Source organism: Stegastes partitus, unplaced genomic scaffold, assembly GCF_000690725.1.
Source record: "Stegastes partitus isolate 25-593 unplaced genomic scaffold, Stegastes_partitus-1.0.2 Scaffold1199, whole genome shotgun sequence".
In the NCBI taxonomy this organism is placed as follows: domain Eukaryota; kingdom Metazoa; phylum Chordata; class Actinopteri; family Pomacentridae; genus Stegastes; species Stegastes partitus.
This window is the reverse complement of record NW_007578930.1, coordinates 99,479-122,054: the sequence shown is the minus strand read 5'-3', so window position 1 is coordinate 122,054 and position 22,576 is coordinate 99,479. Positions and strand designations below refer to the sequence as shown.

Below are 22,576 nucleotides of genomic sequence, written 5' to 3'. Positions count from 1 at the left end.
AGAAATACATCAGATTAATGGGCGACTCTGAGGTTCAACGATCCCTTTTAAACAGATATTACAGACATAATTAGAACGCAGGAGGTTAGAAATAGAAAACGTGACAGTACATCTTTATTATGTCACGTTCTTGCAGCCTGGCAGTTTGATTTATAGAGACAGAATTTTATTATTTCCATCGCAGTATAATACAGAGAGAAACTCTTGGAGCCACTGATGTAACATCACAAACAAAGAGTCCCACAGACGCTTTATTTCCCAGAGGAGCGTCCAAGTGTTGTCTGAATATTAGGAAGGCGTGGCCACTAATCAAAGTGAGAGTTTCCAGGGAGCCAGTGCGCGTCCTGCTTCAGTTTTCGGTCACAGAAGCGGCTGAGGCATTCAGTGGGACCAGAGCTGCTGCTGCTGCTGCGCGTCGGACACGTTTGGATAAAAAAGACGCACCGGTTTTGGCGCATGTTTTCTGCCCGTTTTTTCTCCTCTCCTCGCGTCTCCACTCGGATGCTGGATGCAAGCCTCCTCAGCCGCCGTGGTGACACAAACGCACGTCTGACGGACAAACCATGGACAGTCTAGGCAGCCGCTGTAAGATCGTGGTGGTCGGGGACACGCAGTGTGGAAAGACGGCGCTGCTGCACGTTTTTGCCAAGGACTGCTATCCAGAGGTGGGTCTGACAGGAGCCTCAACTTGGTGTTTTTTTTTTTTCTTTTAGTCTCTAGAGGAGGAATTGATGAATAAATGAGAAGCAGTGGGGGTTGAAATTTAACTCAACTTCAGCAGCAGGTTCCATCCACCTGCATGGAAGCTCTGTTGTGCTTTAAAGATCTAAAATGACTTTTAAAGAACCTCCACCTGCCTTCATATTACATCTCCATATGTTTCCCGCCCCTGTGTGATGGATTGACTGCATCATCTCCAGTGTGATATTCTCCCATTCTCTTCATTAAACACCTGAAATAAATCTCCTTTCCCCCCTCCTTCCAGAACTACGTGCCAACAGTGTTTGAGAACTACACAGCCAGTTTTGAGATCGAGAAGCACCGGATTGAGCTGAATATGTGGGACACGTCAGGTAAGACAATTTCATCTGAACCTTCTCTGAGAGTCTGACATCAAATCAATCCGCCCTCCCAGCCCTGCCTGTCCCTGGCTGCGACCGTGGGAGGACTGCCTCCAACTCCCCTCATCCAACTTTTCTCAGCAGCAGTCATCTCTTTGACAAATTGCTTTGACCCAGCCAGCTTCACATGCTTCTTTTAGTTTTATTTTTTTTAAGCCTTGTTTTCCTTTAGCTGCAGGGCGTCTGCTGTTTACGATTGTTGCTAGAAAAACTTCGGTGCCAGCCTTGCGTCTCTCTCAGTGTCTTGTGTTTGCATTCCTGTCTGTGGAGTCCACCGTGGAGCTTCCCAGGCTCTGGCTCAGGGTCAGGAGAGGGGTGAGGAAAAGGGGGTGAGGGCCTGGATCGGTCAGGCAGGATGGGCCCTGGAGGGACGCTCACTGCTCTAATAGTGTCTTCATGAGATTCAGATGGATGCAGTGGTGTGAGCAGGCCAGATTTGTGTCTTTCCGTCCTCTTTTGGACCACGCTTTTAGACCTAAAGACGGCCAACTCTGGTATTAAGTTTCATTTCCGTTGCAGATTTTCATCTCGTAATCAGTTAAGGAATCGTTAATGAGAAGAGTAATGTTTCCAGAGTTTGCACAGCTGGCCACAGACGCCTCCTTCAGCCCTGAAAGAAATTCATTCACTGAGTTGTCGGATTCATTCATCATGGTTTCAACTGAGAGTTTTAGTGACTTGCAATTTTGCAAATGTGACTCCAGGGGCTTTCCAGCTCTGAGTAAAAATCTTTAGGCATTAAATATGTCTCACTTAAACATGCTGGCGTGCTGTGAATACACCAACACAGAAATCCTGATCCTCGGGTTACAGGTACAGATATATGTTTGAAATCATTGATTTAAAGTTGTAAATACAGTTGAAAAGTTGTTAAAATGTGATGCATTTTGCTTTCTACACTGTAAAAAATCCTGTAGAAAAACAAAACCATGAATCTGACAGCAAGGTGCCGGAAAAAAATAAAATCATAGTTTAAAATGGTGGAATATTGTAATGTTGAAAAACTGTGAAAGCGGTGAAAATAACAGCAAACATCTGTAAAATAGTTTTATTTTTTGTCTGACTTAATGCAGTAAAATAGTATAATTTTTCACTCACACATAATAAAAAAACGATTTACTATTAGGAAAAAAAATACAGATTTTTGATGTGGATGTTATTTACAATTTTGGACTGATTAGTTTTCCCCCCTGTTTTGTCAAATTACAAAAATTTGTGGCTATAAATGTGACGTTACAATAAAAACTTTTGTAAATTAGATTCCATTCGGAAAAAACAAAACACTAATGATCTGCTAAAAGATAAGTATTTAAACATTGCGACGCTGTAAAATTAGATAATTTTATTTCTCAACCTTAAGTGATTGTTATTTTACAACACTGGTGCTAAAAATGTAAAAAGAAAAAAATAGTTTTAAATCATTGTTTTACAATTATTAGCATTCTAATTATATTTAACGTTTGTTAAAATAAACAAAAACTTGCATGTTTATACAGATTTCAATACTGTAAAAAGTGTAATTTTGTGGTCAAACATTGTAAAAAACAAAAAAAAAGGACAGCTATTGATTTTCTGTGTGGGCATTATTTACTGTGTTGACCAGTGTTTTTATGGCTAAGATGCAAATTCAGCTTTTTTGTGATTTTACAAGTTTTTAATCTGTAATTTAACCAAACAGGAAAACAAAACTATTTGATATTTGTAGATTGTTAAAAAAAAATCCCGTGACAAACGGTTAGCGTAGCAGCTACTGGGGACATTGGTATAAAATCATTGTTGTTTTACAGAAAGGGATCCATGTCAGCCGTGTTGTGAAAGCAGAACGGGACTTTCTCTGAGAACAAATCGTCTTTGCTTTGGTGTTGTATGACTTTGTGTGAATAAAGTTGTTGTGGAGGCAGTCTGGGCTCCCAGGCAGCTTCACTGAGACTCTATCTGAGTCTTGTCGGTGCGGATGGATTTAATGCCTGGAGCTTCCCTCAGATTGAGCCTGTCACGCTCTGTCCTCCACATATCTGACCAGCGACAGTCTCAGCAGTTAAACGTGGGATCATCCCACTGGGAATTCTTTCTTTTACCATAAACATTCCCAAACCTAAAACCGTCCTCCGGAAGGGAGAATATGTTGGGAGATGTGAAAGAATGTTGTTTTTTCTTGGACCTCGTGTCGACCAGAGGAGTAAATCTGCTGTCAGTCAGGGGTCGGGGTACTCGGGGGGCCCGGAGCCACGACTTAGAAGAGTTCCTTATCTCTGAGCCCTAAGAGGCTAATGATGCAGTGGGAATGTTGTGCTTCTGTCCATCTTCTAAACCCCCGAAGCACCTTTTTGGCAGTGTGAGACTTTAATCTTCATCCAGGAGCCGCCCACCCCACAACAAACATGACGTCAGCCAACCCACAGGGCGAACGCACGAGCGTGTGTTTGTCTGAGGTCCTTGTGTGGCGCAGCATTATTCACTGATTCACAGCAAACACAGATGTTCCTGTTTTCGCTCAACAAGAAAAATAATTGGCACACACTTAAGGCTTTCATCTGAGGAAAATTGCATGTCTCCCATCGCTCCTCTTTTAGAATCTGATTCTTTCTTTTAATCGCTTCACGCCCTCTCCTCCTTCAGCTCCTCGTCTCCAGATCTGTTGTTTTTTTTTTTTTCTTTTTAAAAATCTTCTCTTTCATGTATCCAGGCGGCATTAGCACCATCACCGCGGTCACCCCGACGTTTATAATGAGACATTTCACACTTCAGTCAGTCGATTTCAACAGTATCACTGTGATCAGTGGATTTGCTGGTGCAGGTGAGACGAATGTACACAGAGCTAAACTTTGGAGTTCACTCCGCGGGTCACCGGCGAGGCGCCTCGACAGCGCTGACCTTTGAAGGAACAGAGATTTGAGAGATGATGCCGACAGAGCTTTTCTTTCTCTGTCCGTTTAGTCATGAACAAACCAAAAGAAGTCGCCGCGTGTGAGGCTTGCATCCGCACAAAATACATTTTCATTTCATAACTTCTGCTCAGTCCTCAGGAGCTTTAAGACCCCGAAAATAGAGACTTATGTAAATGATGCTGACCTCTTTTTATAATAGTTTGAAAACTCCAGGGTTGGTTTTTAGTTTGGAGGAGCAGAAACAGAGATTTTTGGGAACAAATGACGTTTGCTTTCTGATTGAACACTACATTCGTTCTCTAATTTAACACACAATCATGTGACCGGATGAAACCAAACACTTGACTTATTCTAGTTATTTCAACATAGATAAGTAACTATGGTGACAACTGCTCAGCACCGATGCCACACCGACACCAAAGTGCAGCAGTTCATATTCGGTTAGCTTTCCCTGTGCATTCTCTGACTGATACCTGAAATTACCAGCAGAGAAAACGGAGGAAAACTGTTTCTGAATTTCCTGAATTATGACGCAACCTTGTAATGAAACATCGAGAGGAAAGACTGATTCCGGAAATTGATTTTTATCCAAGTAAACATGTCAGGTGTGTTTTAACTCTTACATTCGTTTTAACAGTTCGGTAGTTTGCTGTAGGTTGGCATTAAGTGTAAACGGAGCTTAAGTGTGGTATGTGTTCCTCTCAGTAGTTCTACAGATCTACTAAAGTTTCTGACTTGAGGTAAAGATGTGTAATTTTCATACAAAACATTTAATTGACTTACAATTTTTAAAAAGCGCCATCTGTTTTGCTCGTCCTCCACCAGTGTTTGGTCTCAAAGGGCGATGGGACTACCTGGTGTTGTTGACCTTGATGTCTTTTCTACCAGCTCTTGTGAAGTTGAGGAAAATAATCTCTGGTATTACTTTCTCGTAATTGCTTCTCTTCTAATGTAGTGTTTTCTATGCAACGGTAATGTGTGAGGTGAATTTTGTAATCGGTAACCAACACACAATCCCTTTAAAATTAATGATTGCTATGAGGAGAGACTGTACAAACAGATTCTTACTCACTGAGACCCTTTATTGTTCATCGTTAAAACAGCTGTAATTGAAGTAGATCTTGACAGACTGTGGAGTCACCTTTAGTCCATTGATGGAGCTCAAACACAATGCAAAGTTCTCCAGGTATCCTGTGCTATGTTGGCCCACCTCAGTGCAATCTGTATCCTGTAGAAAGAGCAAAATCACTGGCAGCATTTCAATACCCATCATGGAGCCCTCTAGTGTTTCTCTGTGTTTAATATGGGGGGCAACGCACACCGTCTTGAGATTAATGTGAACCTATTGTCGTATGATTGGAACCACTGTCCGCCTTGAGTCCACATTGATCACGTTGAAACCATGAACTGACCTTAAGCAGCCGACCCCCTGCTTCATGTTAACACATCATACCCAGTGGATGTGAATGCTCATGTGGCCTTTTTAGGTGTGTTGGTACGAATGAACAAGATTCCTGAAAATACTCATCTGGACCGAGATTGTTTTTCTTTTTAAAATGCTTTTAAAAAAACGTATCAGTGTGGATGTAGTTGAAGTATCTCGCCAAGCTTCTGTCGCCCCTCATGACACTACAAAATAAAAAAAAAAACACTTTGCTGGTCGTTGGTAAATCTGTGCGACAGCTTATTTATAGCATAGCTCATTTTGAACGGTTCAGTGGAGTTCTTCTTGACCGTATCAGAAAAATCTACATTCCACACAGTGAGAAAGGAGCTTCCCCAGCATGAAATCTCTCTTTATAAGGGCCTGAGGTCTCTATTTTTGACCCTACTTACGTAACGCGCACAGGAGCTAAACTGGAAGCATCTTTAACCCATAAATACTTGAGCAGTTCTAACTCAGAAAAGCAGAGCACATAAGTAATTGATTTGCTGATTGAACACGTAAATAAATGATAAGCGACAAGCTCACAACAGAGTTTTGTTTTCACACTTCTAGCACTTGCTGTTTTCAGATGGACATTTTCATTCTGACCTGACATTTTCATCAATCAATCGTCCACTTGCTCTTCCAAAGCCACAGTCCTTTGCACCTAATATATATATTTATATATATACACACAGCATTTTTTTTCCCCCCTCTCCAAGCTTTCAGCCTGCTCACATAAACTATTGTCTCCCTTTTAATTGCTGCTGAAGTCTGCCTGCTGTGGTCTGGCTCAGCTCACAAAACATTATTGATCGCTGTTTGAGGCGAGGCTATTTAAACAACTTGCGTCTCGCCCGGCTCACATTTCTCCGGCACGGTTAGACGCGTACCGCCATTAAAAATGCTCCCAGCATTCACCGCTGCAGCCTGGAAGTGAACCATTGATTAGTTTGGTCTCATTAATTCCGGTTCTTCCACAAGGTCTGGTCCTCGCAGGATGCCTGAGAACAGGGGTGAGTTGTTTATGTAATTGAGGTCATTGCTGAGTGTAAATCTGTGTATATGTGTGTGTTTTTTGTTTTTTTTTTCTCCTCTGGCTGCATTCCTTAAACAAATGAGTATCCTTAGGAGTGTTAAGCAGAAACAGGGAGGTCTTATAGCTTCTGGGAACCTGAGGGCAACATTGCTTTGTATTCTGCATTCAGCTCTGGACCATCTGGAGAATTAAACCAAATAGAAAGTGATTGAATGGGATTCAAAGAGAGGAGGGGGGAAAAAAAAAGAACGCATCTTTGTATCTGTGTTCCAAGCGGTGATGGATGGCGTAATCTCTTTCACTGTTGCGTGTTTCTGCGTCTTAATTGACTTTTAAGGCAAGCACAAGCTGTCAAGCGGTCAAAATGTCAACGTGGCTCGGCGATAGCTCGGCTGAGGGCCATTAGTGATTGCTGGCGATGCTTGCGGGCCTCTTCCGTAGTCAGACGCTCTGGGTTTTTTTATTTTAACCGAGCCCGAGGCATTAATGCACTCATCCTCTCTTCCCGATATGGTGAGGCTTCCTGGGAAAGATTCCCCGCAGCTTTGGCTTGAGACTAATACCCCATTAGGAGGTGTGCACGCCGCTTCTTACGAGTCCAAGTCATGACAGGCCGGGTTTCCCCAAAGTTCCTCCAGCAGTACATTCACGTCTCTTTCTGTTTCTGTTTCCTCTCTGACCTCATTCTCACATGCTCTCTGTTTAGTCATGCTGGAGTGTGCTTTCAAGTGTTTTTCTTTCTTCTTTTCGTGCCGCTAATCGCTTTGCTGTGTTTCTTTTTCCAATTTGCTTCCTTGAGATCACTCGTGTCCATCACTCCTATCCAGAGAAGACGTTCTGTGGATGAACTGGGAGTGTTTTTCTGTTCGCCTACTTGGCTGTTGCCTCCCGTTCTAACCACCCGGTTCTTTATCTGTTTCCAAAACCGAGTGCTGCTGTTGCTGCTGAGAACATGAAACGCATCACTTGCTGTGCTGTGGAGGATTTTTTTTCTTTTTCTTTTTCTGACTCACAACAAAAACGGTATAAAAGCTCTACTGAACCGGCTACAGTTTGATTGAGCTGCGCAGTCAGTGATGGAGAGCAGAGAAACATTTGTCTAAATGTCACTGATCATTAAGAAAAGAGACGAAAAATATTCAGAGGAATTTCTGCAAAGTTCTACTTGGATAACGTTCTCTAAAAACATTTTACAGACGTTTGGTGATAGCGCCGTCATTATTGGGTTACACATGTGACGTTTGAATGTTTTTGATAGCGTTCCCTCGACACCATCCTTAAAATGTTCTACCACTGTTAATATAAGGTTTTCTAAAGAACATGCTGTCATCCAAGGCCTTGATAACATCTTGAAAACATTATTTAAATGCTGGTTTGCAAATGTTCTTCTCAAACTTTCCTTGGTTACTCTAAAAATGTTCTGAGAAAGTTTTGCAACGTTCTAGTAATGTTTGCAACCAGATTTTTTTTGTTTACTTGCTCGAATATTCTTCTTAAATCTCTGAAGACAGACATTTTAAAAATGTTTATTAGACTATTATGCCCTAATGTTCTTAAACTGTTCTCTAAATGTTCTTAAAGTGTTGCCTTAAGAACGTCCTTCCATTTGTGTTCATGTAACATTGTGCAACAACAATCCAAAAACTTCCTTCCAAGTGTTCTTCCTTTGTAAATATAACTCTGTATTCTGTCATCTAAGGCCTTGATAATATCTTTAATAGCATTTTTTGAATGTTCGTTTTGCGAATGATCTTCTCATACTGGTTGCAGTTTGTTAATTTTTGTTCCTAAAAAGGCTCTTAGAAAGTTTTGCAACGTTCTAGTAATGTTTATAGCTGGACATTTTTCTTTCCTTACTACAGTATTCTTCTTAAAGGCAGGATAATGTTCTCTGCAGACATTCTACAAATGTTTGGTGAGAGCACTGTTATGTCCTCACTTTCCAAAAATGTTCTTCATATGTTGCGTTCAGAACATCCCTTCGTTGTGTTCGTGTAACGTTGTTCAACAGCATCCCCAAAACATCCTCAGAATATTTGTGATTATAACATTTTATATTGAACGTTCTGTCACCTTGGTAACATCTTGAAAACATTTTTTGAATGTTGGGAATGTTCTTCTCCTTCATTATGTAGCTTAATCTGCAAAAACATGACATTTTAGTTAGTTACAGGAACATTAGTTTAAACAGTAACTAGCATGAGATTGAAACGTGGTCTTTCAGATGTAATGAGAACTTGTGGGAACATCTCCTGCCGCCACATGACATTCAGAACCCCTGTTTTCTAATGAATGTGTCTCTGTGAAAGTTGTGCATTTTTCGTTTCTGCTGGCAAAGGTTTTCTAGTGTTTTCCAGTCAGAGGTGTGATTGTGTTTGACTCGAGAACGCTGCTAGTGTGCGTGTGACGCTTCCAGAGTCGCAGTCGGCAGCCTCCCTTCCTCCAACACCAACTTCCCAACATTCCTGGTGCCTTTATGCTCTCTAAACTCCACATTCTCGGCGCAGTGGACCGGTGGGGCATCCAGCGGCCTGTAAAAACACTCCCGAGTTCACTGGGCTTTCCATTCCTCAACACTTTCCGCTTGATTAATCTTTAATGGACAATGAACGAACTACGACCGCAAAGCAGAGCAGAAATTAAACCAACAGGCCTCCGCCGCTGCAGTCAGACCCGCAGAGCCGGAGGATGCTCAGAAAGACATGAGTAAACATTATCGGCTCCTGTTTCGGTGGTTGGACTCGACGCATATTTAGCTGCAGACCGTAAATCTACCTTGTTGTTTATTTTTGTCTGCATCCTGAAGGGAGGATGACGACACCCCTTCAACCGCCCGGGTGTTTTGCACCGAGACTCATCCCCAAAAAGTTGTTCCTGCTCTTTGCCTGAGCAGCCCAGGGCTATAACTGCCTAAACGAAACCTGTTTTGATGATGCACAGCGAGCTGGAAGGCGCCTCCCTGCACCGGGGGAGCAGCGTCTGCATGACAGTTTCGGTTAATGAGTAAACAGAAGATTACGCAACGTTGGTGAGATACAGTAACTTTAAATAACTGTTTGTGTCTCTCTGATTAAGCAACAGATATTTAAGAAATTGGGAAAGTGTGTGTCTGGAGCCACCGGTTCAGGCCTGTGCTTAATATAACTTCTCCTCTTATTGCTACATTTGGAAATTAAAAAGCAATCATATTTGATCAAATTTTAAACGCAGTGATAACTTTAGTGAAATGATCTGTTGTTTTGTTTATTTATATATATTTAGCCTTAATATTTTTCCTTCAAAATAATATCTTTGAAATCACATACTCTTAGGGACATATGATTAGGTTGAAATGATGGAATTTTACAGCCAAGAAATGAAAAAAATACAAATAATTATCTGTTAAACTCGGGATGTTTTGTGTGGATTAGCTGTAATTTACAATTTACTGTTATTTTACACATTTTCTCTGTTTTGTTCACTTACGGATAATATCTAGAAAAGAAAAAAGGATTTATTTATATGTTAAATCCGAAAAAATAAATAAAAACAAAAGAAACTGACTGCAAATAATGCCCCATAAAAATCTGTATTTTTTTTTTTTGCAAATAATATTTTATTCTTTTATAATGACCAGAAAATAAGTCTTTTCTTTTATTGTATTTAAATTTAAGGGAAAAAAAATATTGGTCTACAGAGATTTGACATTATTTGAAAATATGCATATATTTTACAGTTTTTTTTCATTATTTTCTGCTCTTTAGAAAGCAACAAACAAACAAAAAAATGAACTTTTTTGGCTCCCTTGCTACTAGATTTTAATTTTTTAAGAAGGTTATCAATGTTGTTTACATTTCATTTCATATTTTAATTATTTTAGAATTTAATAAAATTGGAAAAGTCTGTAAAATAACGTTAACTCTTTACAATAAAAAAAAAAAAATCATGTTTCTTTGTTTGATAAATGACAATAAGTGGATTCCAAAGTGTTCTTTCTTTCTGCTCATGTTGCTATAACTCATGCTCTTGGCTCGGCTCTGCGAACTGCAGAGTCATTCTGTTCAACACTTTGGTCCAGACTGCAAGTCATGGATGGATTGATGAGGAATTTTGTTCAGACATTGATGGATTTGAAGTTAGTGATCCCTCAGATTTTTCCTCTGGTGCCACCATGAGCTTTAAAGTCATGATTTTGAGTGAAATCTCTTGGTTGAATGGATTGTCATATTTTTTTTCTTACTGCAGACATAAATCAAGTCCAAACATCAGTTTTCTAGATTTCTTACTGTTCTCAACATTGGACCAGAAAGTTTTTAGCTCCCAACACCTCTGTGGTTAATGACAACCTCTACCGTGGCTGTAATGTCTAGATAAGACATGAAACACTGAGTCAGATGCAATATTTAGTATTGTGTTGGTGAAAAGTACCCACTTTACAAACGCAATGAAAGTTTCCACTTTGTTCGCTGAAGTGTGAACACGAGAGCAGCTGAGCACAGTTTGGAACGACGCTGCTGCCTTGTTGGATGTTTGCGAGGGTTGGAAGTAAATTTAGGTCCTTGTGCCAGGCCTGCAGTCTCCACAGACAGATACTGGAATGCCTGTAAGGGTATTTTTGGACAGAGGGGCTACTGTTCTGTCCTCTAGGGCTTTATGAGCTGGATAACAGAATAAGAGAATCTCTTCCGGCCCCTTCATGTCTCATCCTCCCTCCTGGCGTCAGGTTTGGGACGAGCCGGCAGCGTCTGTGGCAGGCTGCTCTTTGTAATCACTGGGATGAAAGTCCTGATTATTATTATTATTATTAAGAAGCACGAGTTCCTTCAGTGTCCTCTAATGGAACAACTTACAAATATGCATTTATGTATTTAAGTTATCAAGCTAGTTGGGAGTCATTTAACACTGTTGAGTTTCCAATAATTACACTCCAATCATTTACATTTACATTGATGTATATTTATAACGCTATCATTATTATCGTCACCTCCTTGTGGACTGTAGAATCAGTCACACAGCTTACCAAGATGGCTAAATAGAGAGTCAGGAAGTTGACTGGCACCATTTCAGTAGACAATATTAGCAATTGACAATGTAAGTTAGCTAATTAACATGAATCTTTTAATAACACTGCTGTGGTTCTGTAATTTGACATTGGATCTGGAAAAACAACAACAAAAAGAGAACCTGTAAAGAGTTCTTTAGTTGATTTAAATTCAGTAACAGTCATTTTACGGTTGCACGCTGTAAAAGCACAAATGACCATTTGTAAAAATAAAGATTTTTTGATGTAGATGTTATTTACATGTTTTTTAACAGTCATCAGGTCACAGCATGATATTTCAATCCTTCATATAAATAAATTCCTTTCAAATATCGGCAAGTATCTGTAAGATAAAGACCATTTTTGCTGATTTACAAGAAAAAAAAAAAGTGTCATTTTTTTGGTCAAGTCTTGTGAAAAAAGAAATAATTGGTAATAATATGGACTTTTAATATGACATTATTTACAGTTTTGTTTTTTAGGTTTAACATGTAAATACATACTTAGTCCTTGAATTTTCTAGACATTCTCTGTAAAAATGAGTTTGATTGTACTTAAGCCAAAGTTGCTTAAAGCCCTCTGCCGTTCATCTGTTCATTTAAATTCCCAAAGATACGATGGGAATAGAGCAGTAAATTCCATGTTTCAGTTCATAAGATGGGGAGTAGAATCTACAACTTTGAATTTCTTCCCAATTTGTCTGTTCCTATATGAGATTTAAGTGCAAAGTAATACGCTGTCTCTACACAGTATAAATCAGTCGAGGTTATAGGGCATGAAGTGACTCGCGGAAAGCAAAAACCTACCAAAGAAGTTACTGTTATGGGCCATTTGGTGATATGAGGCTGGTTCTTCTTATTGTAAATGATTGTTCCGACAAGCCCAATAGATCTTCCATTTCTTCTTCTTGTTCTTGTTCGGCTCTAAACTTGTTGAGAAATGATGCTCTCATGCACGGAGCTGCACTTCACCGCACCGTGACTCTGAGTGGGTTTGTGTGACATTATGGAGACGCTGGAGGACAGTCGGCAGTCGTGGCGGCTGAGCCGGAGGTCTCAGTTCTTGGTTTCTCGAGCGGCGCTTTGTGAATGATATTCTTAGACTATTGCAGAGGATAGACAAGCCAAAGCGGAAATGGCTGCTTATAAATTACAGCAGCTGTAATTGAAGATGAAGAAACACAGGAGCCAAGAGATGAAAAAAGAAAGAACAGGACAGGAGAGAGTAATATATACTGTAAGAAAAAAAAAACTGTAACAAGTGCCAAAAAAAGTAAGAAAACTGTAGAATACAATGTTGTTCAGAAATGGGAGAGAAGAAAAGTGAAAAGTACTGCAAATAGTTGTTAAATAATGGCATTTTTAACTGATATAGTAAGAAATGTTTGATTCTATGGACACAGTTGTACAGTTAACATGTAAATTTGTACTTTTTTCTGTGATTTTACGAGACATATATATTCTCACAAAACAGGGAGAATCTGAAATCATAGTTTGAAACTGATTTACCATTTTTCAATCCTTAAAGTAGTACAGAAAAAAGTATATGTACAAATGAATTGTAAAAGAACAAATTACTTTTTGTAAATAATACAGATTTTTGATGTGGACATTGAGTATAGTTTTGATGTTTAAAAAAAAAAAAAGAAATTCCCCCATTAACATGTAAATTACTTTTTATTTTCAGTGGTTTACTAGATCTCTTTTTTTTCTTCTCAAATTTAACAAAATAGAAAAAAAAACACAATTTTTTTTATTTTTTATTTTCCAATTAATGGCAAATATTTCTTTCATATTATATATATGTGCTGATTTAAATATGGTAAAAATTAGGTAATTTTACAGTCAAATCAAAGAATAATTGACCATTTTGGCCCATTTTGTTCTGGTTGACATGCAAATACTGTAAATTATTTGTCTCTGATTTCACTAGATTTTATTTTTTTCTTTCTTTTAAACTCTGAAAACCTATCAAAAATAATCTAAAATAAGAGTTAAAATATTATTTCCCATTTTCAATCCTTAATATACATATTTTATTTTCTCTCAAATAATGGCAAACATCTGTACAATAATAGTTTTTGCTATTTTAAATACATGTTGTTAAAGAATGAAATGTCACATATAAAAATACAGATTTGTGTATTTCTGATCGCGACTTTATTTTTTATTGTTAACACGAAAACTTTGTTTTTTTCAAGAATTTTACCAAAAAACTGTTAATGTGTGAAATAAACATTTATTTGCCTTTATTCAGTCCTTGGCATATACAATTGTGCTTTGAAATAACCGCAGATATCTTTAAAAAATATATATTTGTTCGCTGATTTAATTAAGTCTTAAAAATTTTGTGGTCGAATGTTGCAAAAGAACAAATTGCTTTTAATTAAAAAAACAGATTTCTTTAAAATGTGGACATTATTTACACTTTTGGCCTATTTTTAATGCTTAATACATTCTTTTTTTTCCTCTGATCTTTGTAGTTATTATCCACAATTTTACAAAAAAGGGGGAAATCTGCTTCCTCAGTTGTGTATTGTCAGGTACATGTCCCTGAGCTATTTATCCGTCCTGCCTCCCTTTCTTCTCCCTCGTCTCCATCTCTGATAGCCCATTAGCGAGGCGGCTGCAGGAGTCTGAGCTGAGGCCACCAGCTGCAGTCACGATGGTGCAGAAAGAAAACCATCCAGGCAACGCTGACAGAACACACAGGCTGTAATTATCGCGCCGAATATCTGCTCTGCTCGGTGACACGGTGCAGCACGTGCAGACACCTATACTCTCTCACAGCGCTGCCTTCTCTGGCTGAGTTTACATGCATACACAACATCCGCATGTCCAGCCGTCCGTAAACAGTAAAACAAGCATTTCTGGAGGCCCCGGAGGATGGCAGCTCCCCCCCCCTCTCTCTTCCCCGCTCACCGTGACCTCTTATCTCAGTCGGAGGAGCCTGTAAATGTGTCCATGGATACAGCTATGAGACTTCACTCCTGCAGCAGCACATCTCCTGTCAGCTTAACGCCCAGCGCCAGGCGAAAGTGTATAATCTGCTTAAATAGCTCGTCCGCCGCCGAACAGCGCTGCACGCCGCTGATAGGCCGAACACGGCTCTCACTTAGCTAATGTGCCATTGTGGAAATCAAAGCGATAAGTTATTAGGCACCCAACATTAGCTGGACAGAATTAAAAGTAGTCGTGGTGGCGCATTGTAAAGAAAAAAGAGCACTTAAGGCTTTTTTTGATGAGCTCACACTGACTCAGATTACAAGCCCTGTCTTAAGCCGCGCCGCTGAAGGAGAAGAGCTTTTACCGCTTCTGACGTGGAATCCGTGGATCAAATTAAGACTTGTGCCGTTTTGTTTGGCGAGCATAAAGCAGACAGAAAGACAAAGAGAAAGATGTGAGAATCAACGGATGTTAAATGGAGCACCGACATTGTTACCATTATCTGATGTAACTGCTAATTCTTGTTTGATAAACTCCATCATCTGACCTTCTTTTATTTTCCTTTTAAATGCTATTTAGCTGTACTTAAGCCAGCAAATTAGCGTTTACAAGCAGTATACGCACGTTTAACACATGCTTAATAACACCTGGAAGCCATGCTCGGCTGCAAAATCCTGCGTTAGTGCAACGGATTTGATAACTTTTCCCCAGAAGACATGATATTACAATTAGTTTTACTTTTTATTTTTTGTATGCTTATCTACCAGTTTCCACTGAGGGACGCCCACAGGAGGTGTTGTAGTTATTGATCAATACATAGTAATAACTGATATGTGCTTACACCTGCATTATAATGTGCTATCAGCTACTACTTAAACAAGAATTGCTAAATAGTGAGACGCAAAGCAACTGTTTTGGCAGCAATAATATGAAATATAGATGTATTATTATATTGTATACCATATTATGTGAATCGAAGAATTACTAAAACGAGTCTGCATGCACGTTACAACCACATATAGCAACTTAAATCTGCATTAAGCAGTTTTTTTTGTCAGCTGTATAAGAGGTCACAGTTGATATTGTACCTCTTCTGCCACCAGTTTCACGCTGTTTTGCTGTAGGTTGAAGCCATCGAGGTATCTAGCTAGCAAAGGTGTCCTGTGTGGGAAGAAAATGCATTTCGTACATTTGTTTGACCTCAAGGTTACAAATAATGTTTATGTAGGAAATGGTAATTGTAACTTTTGTCCCCCTGGTCAGCTTAAATCTGCACTGTGTGGTTTCAGCCAACTTAAACCTGCAATGTCAGATTTTTTATTTATTTTTTTGCACATTGTGGAAGCAGGAACAGCAGTTGTAAACACATTAGCATGCCAAACCCTTATACATTAGGAAATTTGTCATGTTTTTGACCAAAATGTGGCGACTGAGTGCCCTGTTCTGTCTGTTTTAGCTCGGTTTTTGGTCTCCACCATCTCCTCTTTAGCTGCTAAATGTTCCATAACTGCATGTTGAGCAGCAGGTTGCTTGTTGGTACTGAGAGCGTAGCAATAACTTTATTTTTAGTGGTTTTGTGCAGAAAAGAGGAGATTACTTGCAAAAAAAATGACATTATGCGTGATGATAGTGAATCAAACTTGCAGGTTTGACGCTAAAAACGACATGAAACTTTATTTTCTGTAGATTCGGGTGACAATTCTCTGTAGATCTGCCACAACAAGTGATCTCTTTGTCGTTTGTTTTTGTTGTAAATTGATGCATTGTCCTTTAAAAGAACATCAATGTGTGACAGAAACATGTGCCGATATGCATGTGTGGGCATGGCCATGATTGAGCGAGTGTAAGGGAATTCCTGCAGCTCTGACCTTGTGACCTCTCCTATTGTTCCTCAGCTGACCAGAGGCGTACTGGGGGCTGCTGAGGGGCACAATGAGGCTGGGAAGTGCATCTGCTGCCTCCACCAATGGGCAGAAAGATTTCGAGGGGGGAGTTTGAAGCTAAAGTAAGGGTGGAGGGGGGTGCTGCCCTGGAGCATGTTACAAGAGCAGCAAGTGTTCACTAGATTGAAAACTAGAAAAGGGGACAGAAGGAGCAGACAGAAGGAGAAGTGTACATCTGTGCCTTTTCCCACCAACCCTCCCTCCAAGGCTTTGTGTCGGGGGGTAAGGCTTGTGGGTGGCACCCTTGGGACCTGACCTGCTCCGGTCCTTAGGGAAGCCTAACACGCAGTCGCCACCTGTGTCACGTTTTTTTGAACTGCTGTGGCCTCTTGTTAAAGGCTTGAACGCTCGTATGACAATATAAAAGAGTGGTTGGGGGTTTAATGCAGTGCGTTTGTCTGTTGTAATGAATAGATGGAGGAAGCGTGTTTTAACCCTGTGAACCCTAAAACCCACCAGTGAGGAGATGTTGCATTTATAAAAAATGACCAAATGACACCATTTATCAGAGCCTGAAACTGTAAAATCAGAAAGATTTTTGGATTTTCTGATGGTACTAATCTGTAAAATCTTATCCAGACTGTTTTCTCCTGACTAGATCCTTGCTTGTGTTATACGTCGCTTTGGATAAAAGCATCTGCTAAATGAAATTGTAGAACTGTAGAAGAAGAAGTGCCATTCAGTTCAGAAACTTAACCAGATCTAAGCTTAAAATCATGATATTTCATAAACATTGGTTTATTGTATGTGTGTCATTTATAAATTCCCCCCAAAATAAAATGTGCGTTCCAACCAGATTTAGTGAAAAACAAAAAAATTCTGCACTCTTCATGTGTCTGTGAAGCCACCACTGACTGAGATAAGGGACATGCATTAAAACAATTTAAAAATGTGAGTGGTCAAGACATTTCTTTATGATTACTAAAATGTTTATTTGCATCAATGTAGAGCCACCATTTTTCCTCCAGTATTGGTAACACCTGTGTGTACTTGGCTGCAAGGTGGCTCGGTGGTTAGCATCATTGCCTCGCAGCTAGAAAGTCGCTGATTCAGTGAGGACACCCCGGATCTTTCTGCGTGGAGTTTGCATGTTCTCCTCGTGCAGCGTGGGTTCTCTCCGGATTCTCCAGCTTCCTCCCACACAGTCCAAAAACATGTTGAGGTTAATTGGGGATTCTAAATTGTCTGTAGGTGTGAATGTGAGTGTGCTTGGTTGTCTGTCTCTAAGTGTAGCCCTGTGATAGACTGGTGACCTGTCCAGGGTGTCCCCTGCCTTCACCCTGAGTCAGCTGGGATAGACTCCATCCCCCCGTGACCCTAGTGAGGATGAAGCGGTGTATAGATGATGGATGGATGGATGTTTGAGTCTAGGTTTTCTCAATTTTTGTAAATCAAAGCAATTCAATTTTTTTTAACCTTTTTTTTTTGCATTATACCTTTGCTTTACTGCACAGAATACATCTCTGTTTTCTCTCCTTCTTCATAATTTTTCTGTTTCCATGGAGGTGCAGGACTTTATATTGCAGAGAAACATGAGCTCAAAGTGAGTGAAAATGTGACAGGAGCAAAAAACAGAACTAATTAAGGGTACAAATGAAACAGAATCAAACATTTACACCGCAACACAATCAAATTTTTTCTTGGACCAAAATAAAGAATAGCATTTGGCTGTGATTGCTGCTAATTGTGCCGAGCTTCTTCACTGACCTGAAGGGACACGATGCAAAAAGAGTCCCTTGACACCGCAGCAGTCATTGATCATAAATTGAGCGCACATCGCTGACCTACCTGAAGTCTTTGTTGTATTACTGATAAACAGACTAACAGCCGCTAGTTTGACGTGTTTTCTGGTTCGAGAGCTTTGACGGGTCACAGGTGACATTTCACGGCGACATTCAGCTCTTGGACTAATCACGAGAGCACATTGAGCCGTCGCAGCAGGCAGCCATCTCCACCATTGTGTCTTCTGTTTACATTATTTAGTGAAGAGGCTACTGCCTAAATGAGTTCAGGCCAATGAGCTGGGCAGAGGATTCATTTTCCCTAATAGATATTTAAATAGAGGCAAACACATTATTCTTTATCACTAAATTAATACATGCACGGCCAGCGCTTATTTTGCTCGTTCAAAATTGCCACATAAACAAACGGAGAACACTCATTATACTTGACAGCTTTTAATGCGAGTTTTAATTCAATGTGTTGAAACGTGATTCTGATTAAAAATTAATAGAAAACAGAGGGAGCTGGTGCTGTCATGATATTAAAATTAGAACTTTAATGCCGCGTAAGTGATAAAAACCTTAAACGTCAGGGCATGGAGTCGACGTGAGGCAGTGGAGGATGGTGGAAAGGAGCCGTAAAACAACAGGAGTGACTCATTTTATCGCCGTGAGTTCATACATTTTTATATCCAGCCAGAACTCTTTATTGAGATCGGCTCTCTACGCGTCTCTGCGTAGAGAAGGTTAAATCCTTGCAGCGATAAGTGGGAGAAATACTTTAGTGCACATTTTAATCGGCCACTTTCACTCTTTCTGCAGGAATTCAGGATTATTTATTGATCTGCAAACTGTGAACGGCTGATTTTTAGCAGCTTGCAGTGACGAGAGTTAACAGTGTGAACGTTTGAAGATTCAGAATTAGGTTTTTTTGTGTATTTGAAGAGTTCATTTGCAAAAACAGATAGCTCCATTTTTGTAGATTTTCAGAAAACGTATTTTTTTGTTGTTTGCTTGAGATAATATCAGTCAAACTGAAGTTGAGTGGATTTGACTGAGTAGAAATGACATGACAACTTAAGTTTGATTGATATTGTCTCAGGTAGACGATGGGAAAGTGGGTTTGTGAAGATGGAGTTATCTGTTTTTGCAAATGAACTCTTCTTTTGCATTCTTAAATAGTATGGGGGGGTCGCCGCTATAGCTTAACTGGTTGAGCTGGTGATCCATGTACTGGGCTGTAGTCCCCGATGCAGTGGTCATGGGTTCGAATCCAGCCCATGGCCATTTGCTGCAGGTCCTTCCCCCACTCTTCTCCCCACTTTCCTGTCTCTCTCTCTACTGCCCTGTCAAATAAAAGGCAAAAAAAATAAAATAGTATGGGGATGTTTGCCATATTGGTAGGTTAGCTACAAAGAAAAAGCCAAATTAAACAGTTACAGTTGCACTTTTTGCTTTCAGTAAACTCTGATGGTGAAAAACTTCCCCTAAATGACTTGTTTGATGCATATTTAAGGATGTGATGTAACATCACATTTGCTAACCTGTCACTCTTGGAATACTTTGAACTCTTTCTGTCGACGAGAGGTTTTGACAGTGTGGACTTGAGGGCTCCCTCGATCTGTGTTGGAAAAGCATATTTTCCAGACGGGTTTTGCGATTTCTATAAGTGAAATAATGTCATATTTTCCTTTGAGCATCTACTTGTTGGACAATCCATACAGCAAGATGCTTGTTTTTGCAGTTATGCTTCTCATTTTGTCATCATGCGAGCTGCATTGTGCTTATAATAGAAGTAAAACAGCGGCTGTCACGTCCGCTGTGCCTACAGAGTGAAAGCAAGCGCTTCGAGCGCACACTTTCCCACTGTGCCAAATTGAATCAAATCAGAGTAAATACAGCTTCTAATTTAACGCTGTCGGTCTTTAAGTGCCGATAATTATCTACGCGGGAGATATAGTACTGTTTTTAATGTAAGGGAACTGTGATATATTTCTAGCAGGTCTGTGGGATGAAACATAGTATCTTGATGATAAACACTTTATCCGTAGCAACAAGAAACTGGTCGATGGATTGTTTGATAGATAAATGCATCTGCTGAATGTAATGAAAAGTTGAGTTGCATATGTATTTTTATTCGGCATTGTCCATCCCTTGGTGTGTAAAAGTTTTTCCTGTAACAAAAACAGTGTATAACTTAAAAAAAAAAAAATAAAAAATGTATTTTTGTAAAACTAGCATGAAAGCAAATGCAGACAAGAGATTTTAAATAATGCTCAAAGCACAGTTTGGTAGTTTACATCCTGTCACCAACCAGTTATGCATTAAAGTGTGTGATATGAAATGAAGGAGAAAAAAAACAAAAAACACAAAGCATTAGATATACGAGGATGCTTCAAAAAGGCCTCATCAGAAGAAGGTCTCAGGAGAAACATTGTTCTTGCATAATTTTATTTACCATGATTTCCTCCCACCTTAATGGTCCACCGATGTTCAAACTTTGCTCTCCCTTACATCTGGAGCTTCTCTCGTCACTCTGAAATGCTATGCAAGTTGAATTTCAGCTTGGGATACGGAAGTTAGACGGTGCAGGTCGGGGGAGGAAGGTTGATGAGGCAACGGTTCAAAGCCACATTTGGCTGCTTCTACCACCTGTAGTGTATGGACGGGCGTCACTGTCCCGGGGCAACAGCATCCAGTGCCAAGCTTTCCCATTTTTTTTCTCTCTGAGTGGACGGTGATAGAAGGATTTATAGTGTACAGTTATGCCCCAAAGTGGGCCCCTTGTTTCTGGGTAAGGCGGAGAACTTTTAGAAGTACCCTTGTGTAAATCTGAAACTTTACAGAAAGCATTTCAGGCAAACGTGAGATTGTCGAGCATACGGCCCCAGATGATTCAAGAGGGAGCATCTTTCGAGTACCCCGTGTAACCATTAAAAAAACAAAGCAGCAATGTGATTACAGTAACATGTAACATCCCCCCACAGCCCCGTTCACGCTCTTTAACAAGAGAAGAGACACAAGCTAATCCAGCCTGACACTAAACCAGGCGTTTGTTCCCATTCAGCAGCAGTGAAAGCCTCAGTCATCCAGGCAGACAGGAAAAACCCACCCAGGAAAAACTGTGGCTCTGTGTGCTCTCTCCTCGCGTCCACTGCCTCCGCTGAGTGCAACAGAACCCGCTGCAGCGCCAGCTTTGATCAGCTCACTTCAAACAGCCACACTGACTGGTTGTGCCGCTCCCCAAAGCTAGCGTTCGGTCCCTCCGGCCCCCTCCACGGGAGCAAAAAAAAAAAAAAAAAACCCCTCTCAGCATCCGTCTGCAGCCCGCTGGAGCGTAAGGGGATACAGGGAAGGGAGGCCACGTTTCACCTCCATCCTTCACCCCCCACCTGCACCTCGCTCGCTCGACAGATCCCATCATTTATGGATGACTTTATTTATAAACAAGATCCAGCGCGCCCTCTTCCTCGCCGCTTTTGTGGAAGTGAAATTGCACTTGAAGTAGTGTCACGTCTCCCCGGTGGCCTCCCCTGGGGGCTGCAGAGTGGACCGGGGGTATAGATAGCGCCATGATAGGGATATGTTTGGATGGTTATGCACCAGAGGAAGCGGAGTTGATGGAGCAGAGGATGTCCTTTCCCCCCTTTTCATACGGCCCGTGTAGCCGAATATTCTTTCTTTTTATGTCAGAAAGACAGCGGACGGAGAAAGTGGCAGTCGGTGTTATTACAAGTTTTAATGAAAATCTTCAAGTGGGAGTGCAAGTTTTGTATGAGACTGAGAGATGTGTAAGAGTGGAAATAAAGGATGTGATCTCTCCTTTTTCACAGGTGAAAAAGGAATATAAAGAGATGAATTTGAATAGCGTGCGTGCGAGGTGGCGTTTGAGCAGAGCCCGGGAGCTTTTCAGAGCAGAATTCATTGTGTCATGGCAATCACCGATGGTCAGAGAATAAAAGGGGGGGTCGCTGGAAACGTTGGCAGTTAACTTCAAACAACTTGGAGAGTTCTCAAAGGCGACTGAAAAAGCGGCGCTGTAAAACAAAACTCAGTGCACTCTAAAAAGAAATTCAAGGAAGCTATTCCCACCACTTGATTTATTGCATAGTTGCAGGATAAAAAAAAAAGTTAAGCTGCAAACATTGTTTTGATTAGTTAAATTAACATAATTTTGCATCAACTTATTATTGTGGGTAATTTAAACTTAAATTTTTGCGTTAGTTGATTTAAAACTAAATTCAAGTTGAGTAACTTGATGAAATTTGCTTTATCTTGAGTTTAGGATTTCAAGTCCCCTCCTGTTTCTTTACATGCCCCGGCAAAATACAATTAATAGTAGAGGAAAAGCTAATTCCCTAAACTCAGTGTAACTTGTTGGTTGAACTTGACTTCATTGTAAGTTGACTTTAAGCAAACTGTGCTAATATTTTTAACAGAACCAAAACATTTTTTAGAGTGTAGGAGAAAAAA

At 40.2% G+C, this 22,576-nt stretch overlaps 1 protein-coding gene across 1 annotated transcript in view; it reads left to right on the top strand.

The window, feature by feature from the left end:
• Nucleotides 1–375: 375 nt before the first annotated feature.
• Nucleotides 376–22,576, top strand: part of rnd2 (Rho family GTPase 2) — a 43,418-nt gene continuing 21,217 nt past the window's right edge. The window contains exons 1-2 of the mRNA XM_008297206.1: nt 376–665; nt 986–1,073. Coding sequence (XP_008295428.1) covers nt 564–665; nt 986–1,073 — 190 coding nt within the window. The 5' untranslated portion in view covers nt 376–563. The remainder of the gene's footprint in view (nt 666–985; nt 1,074–22,576) is intronic.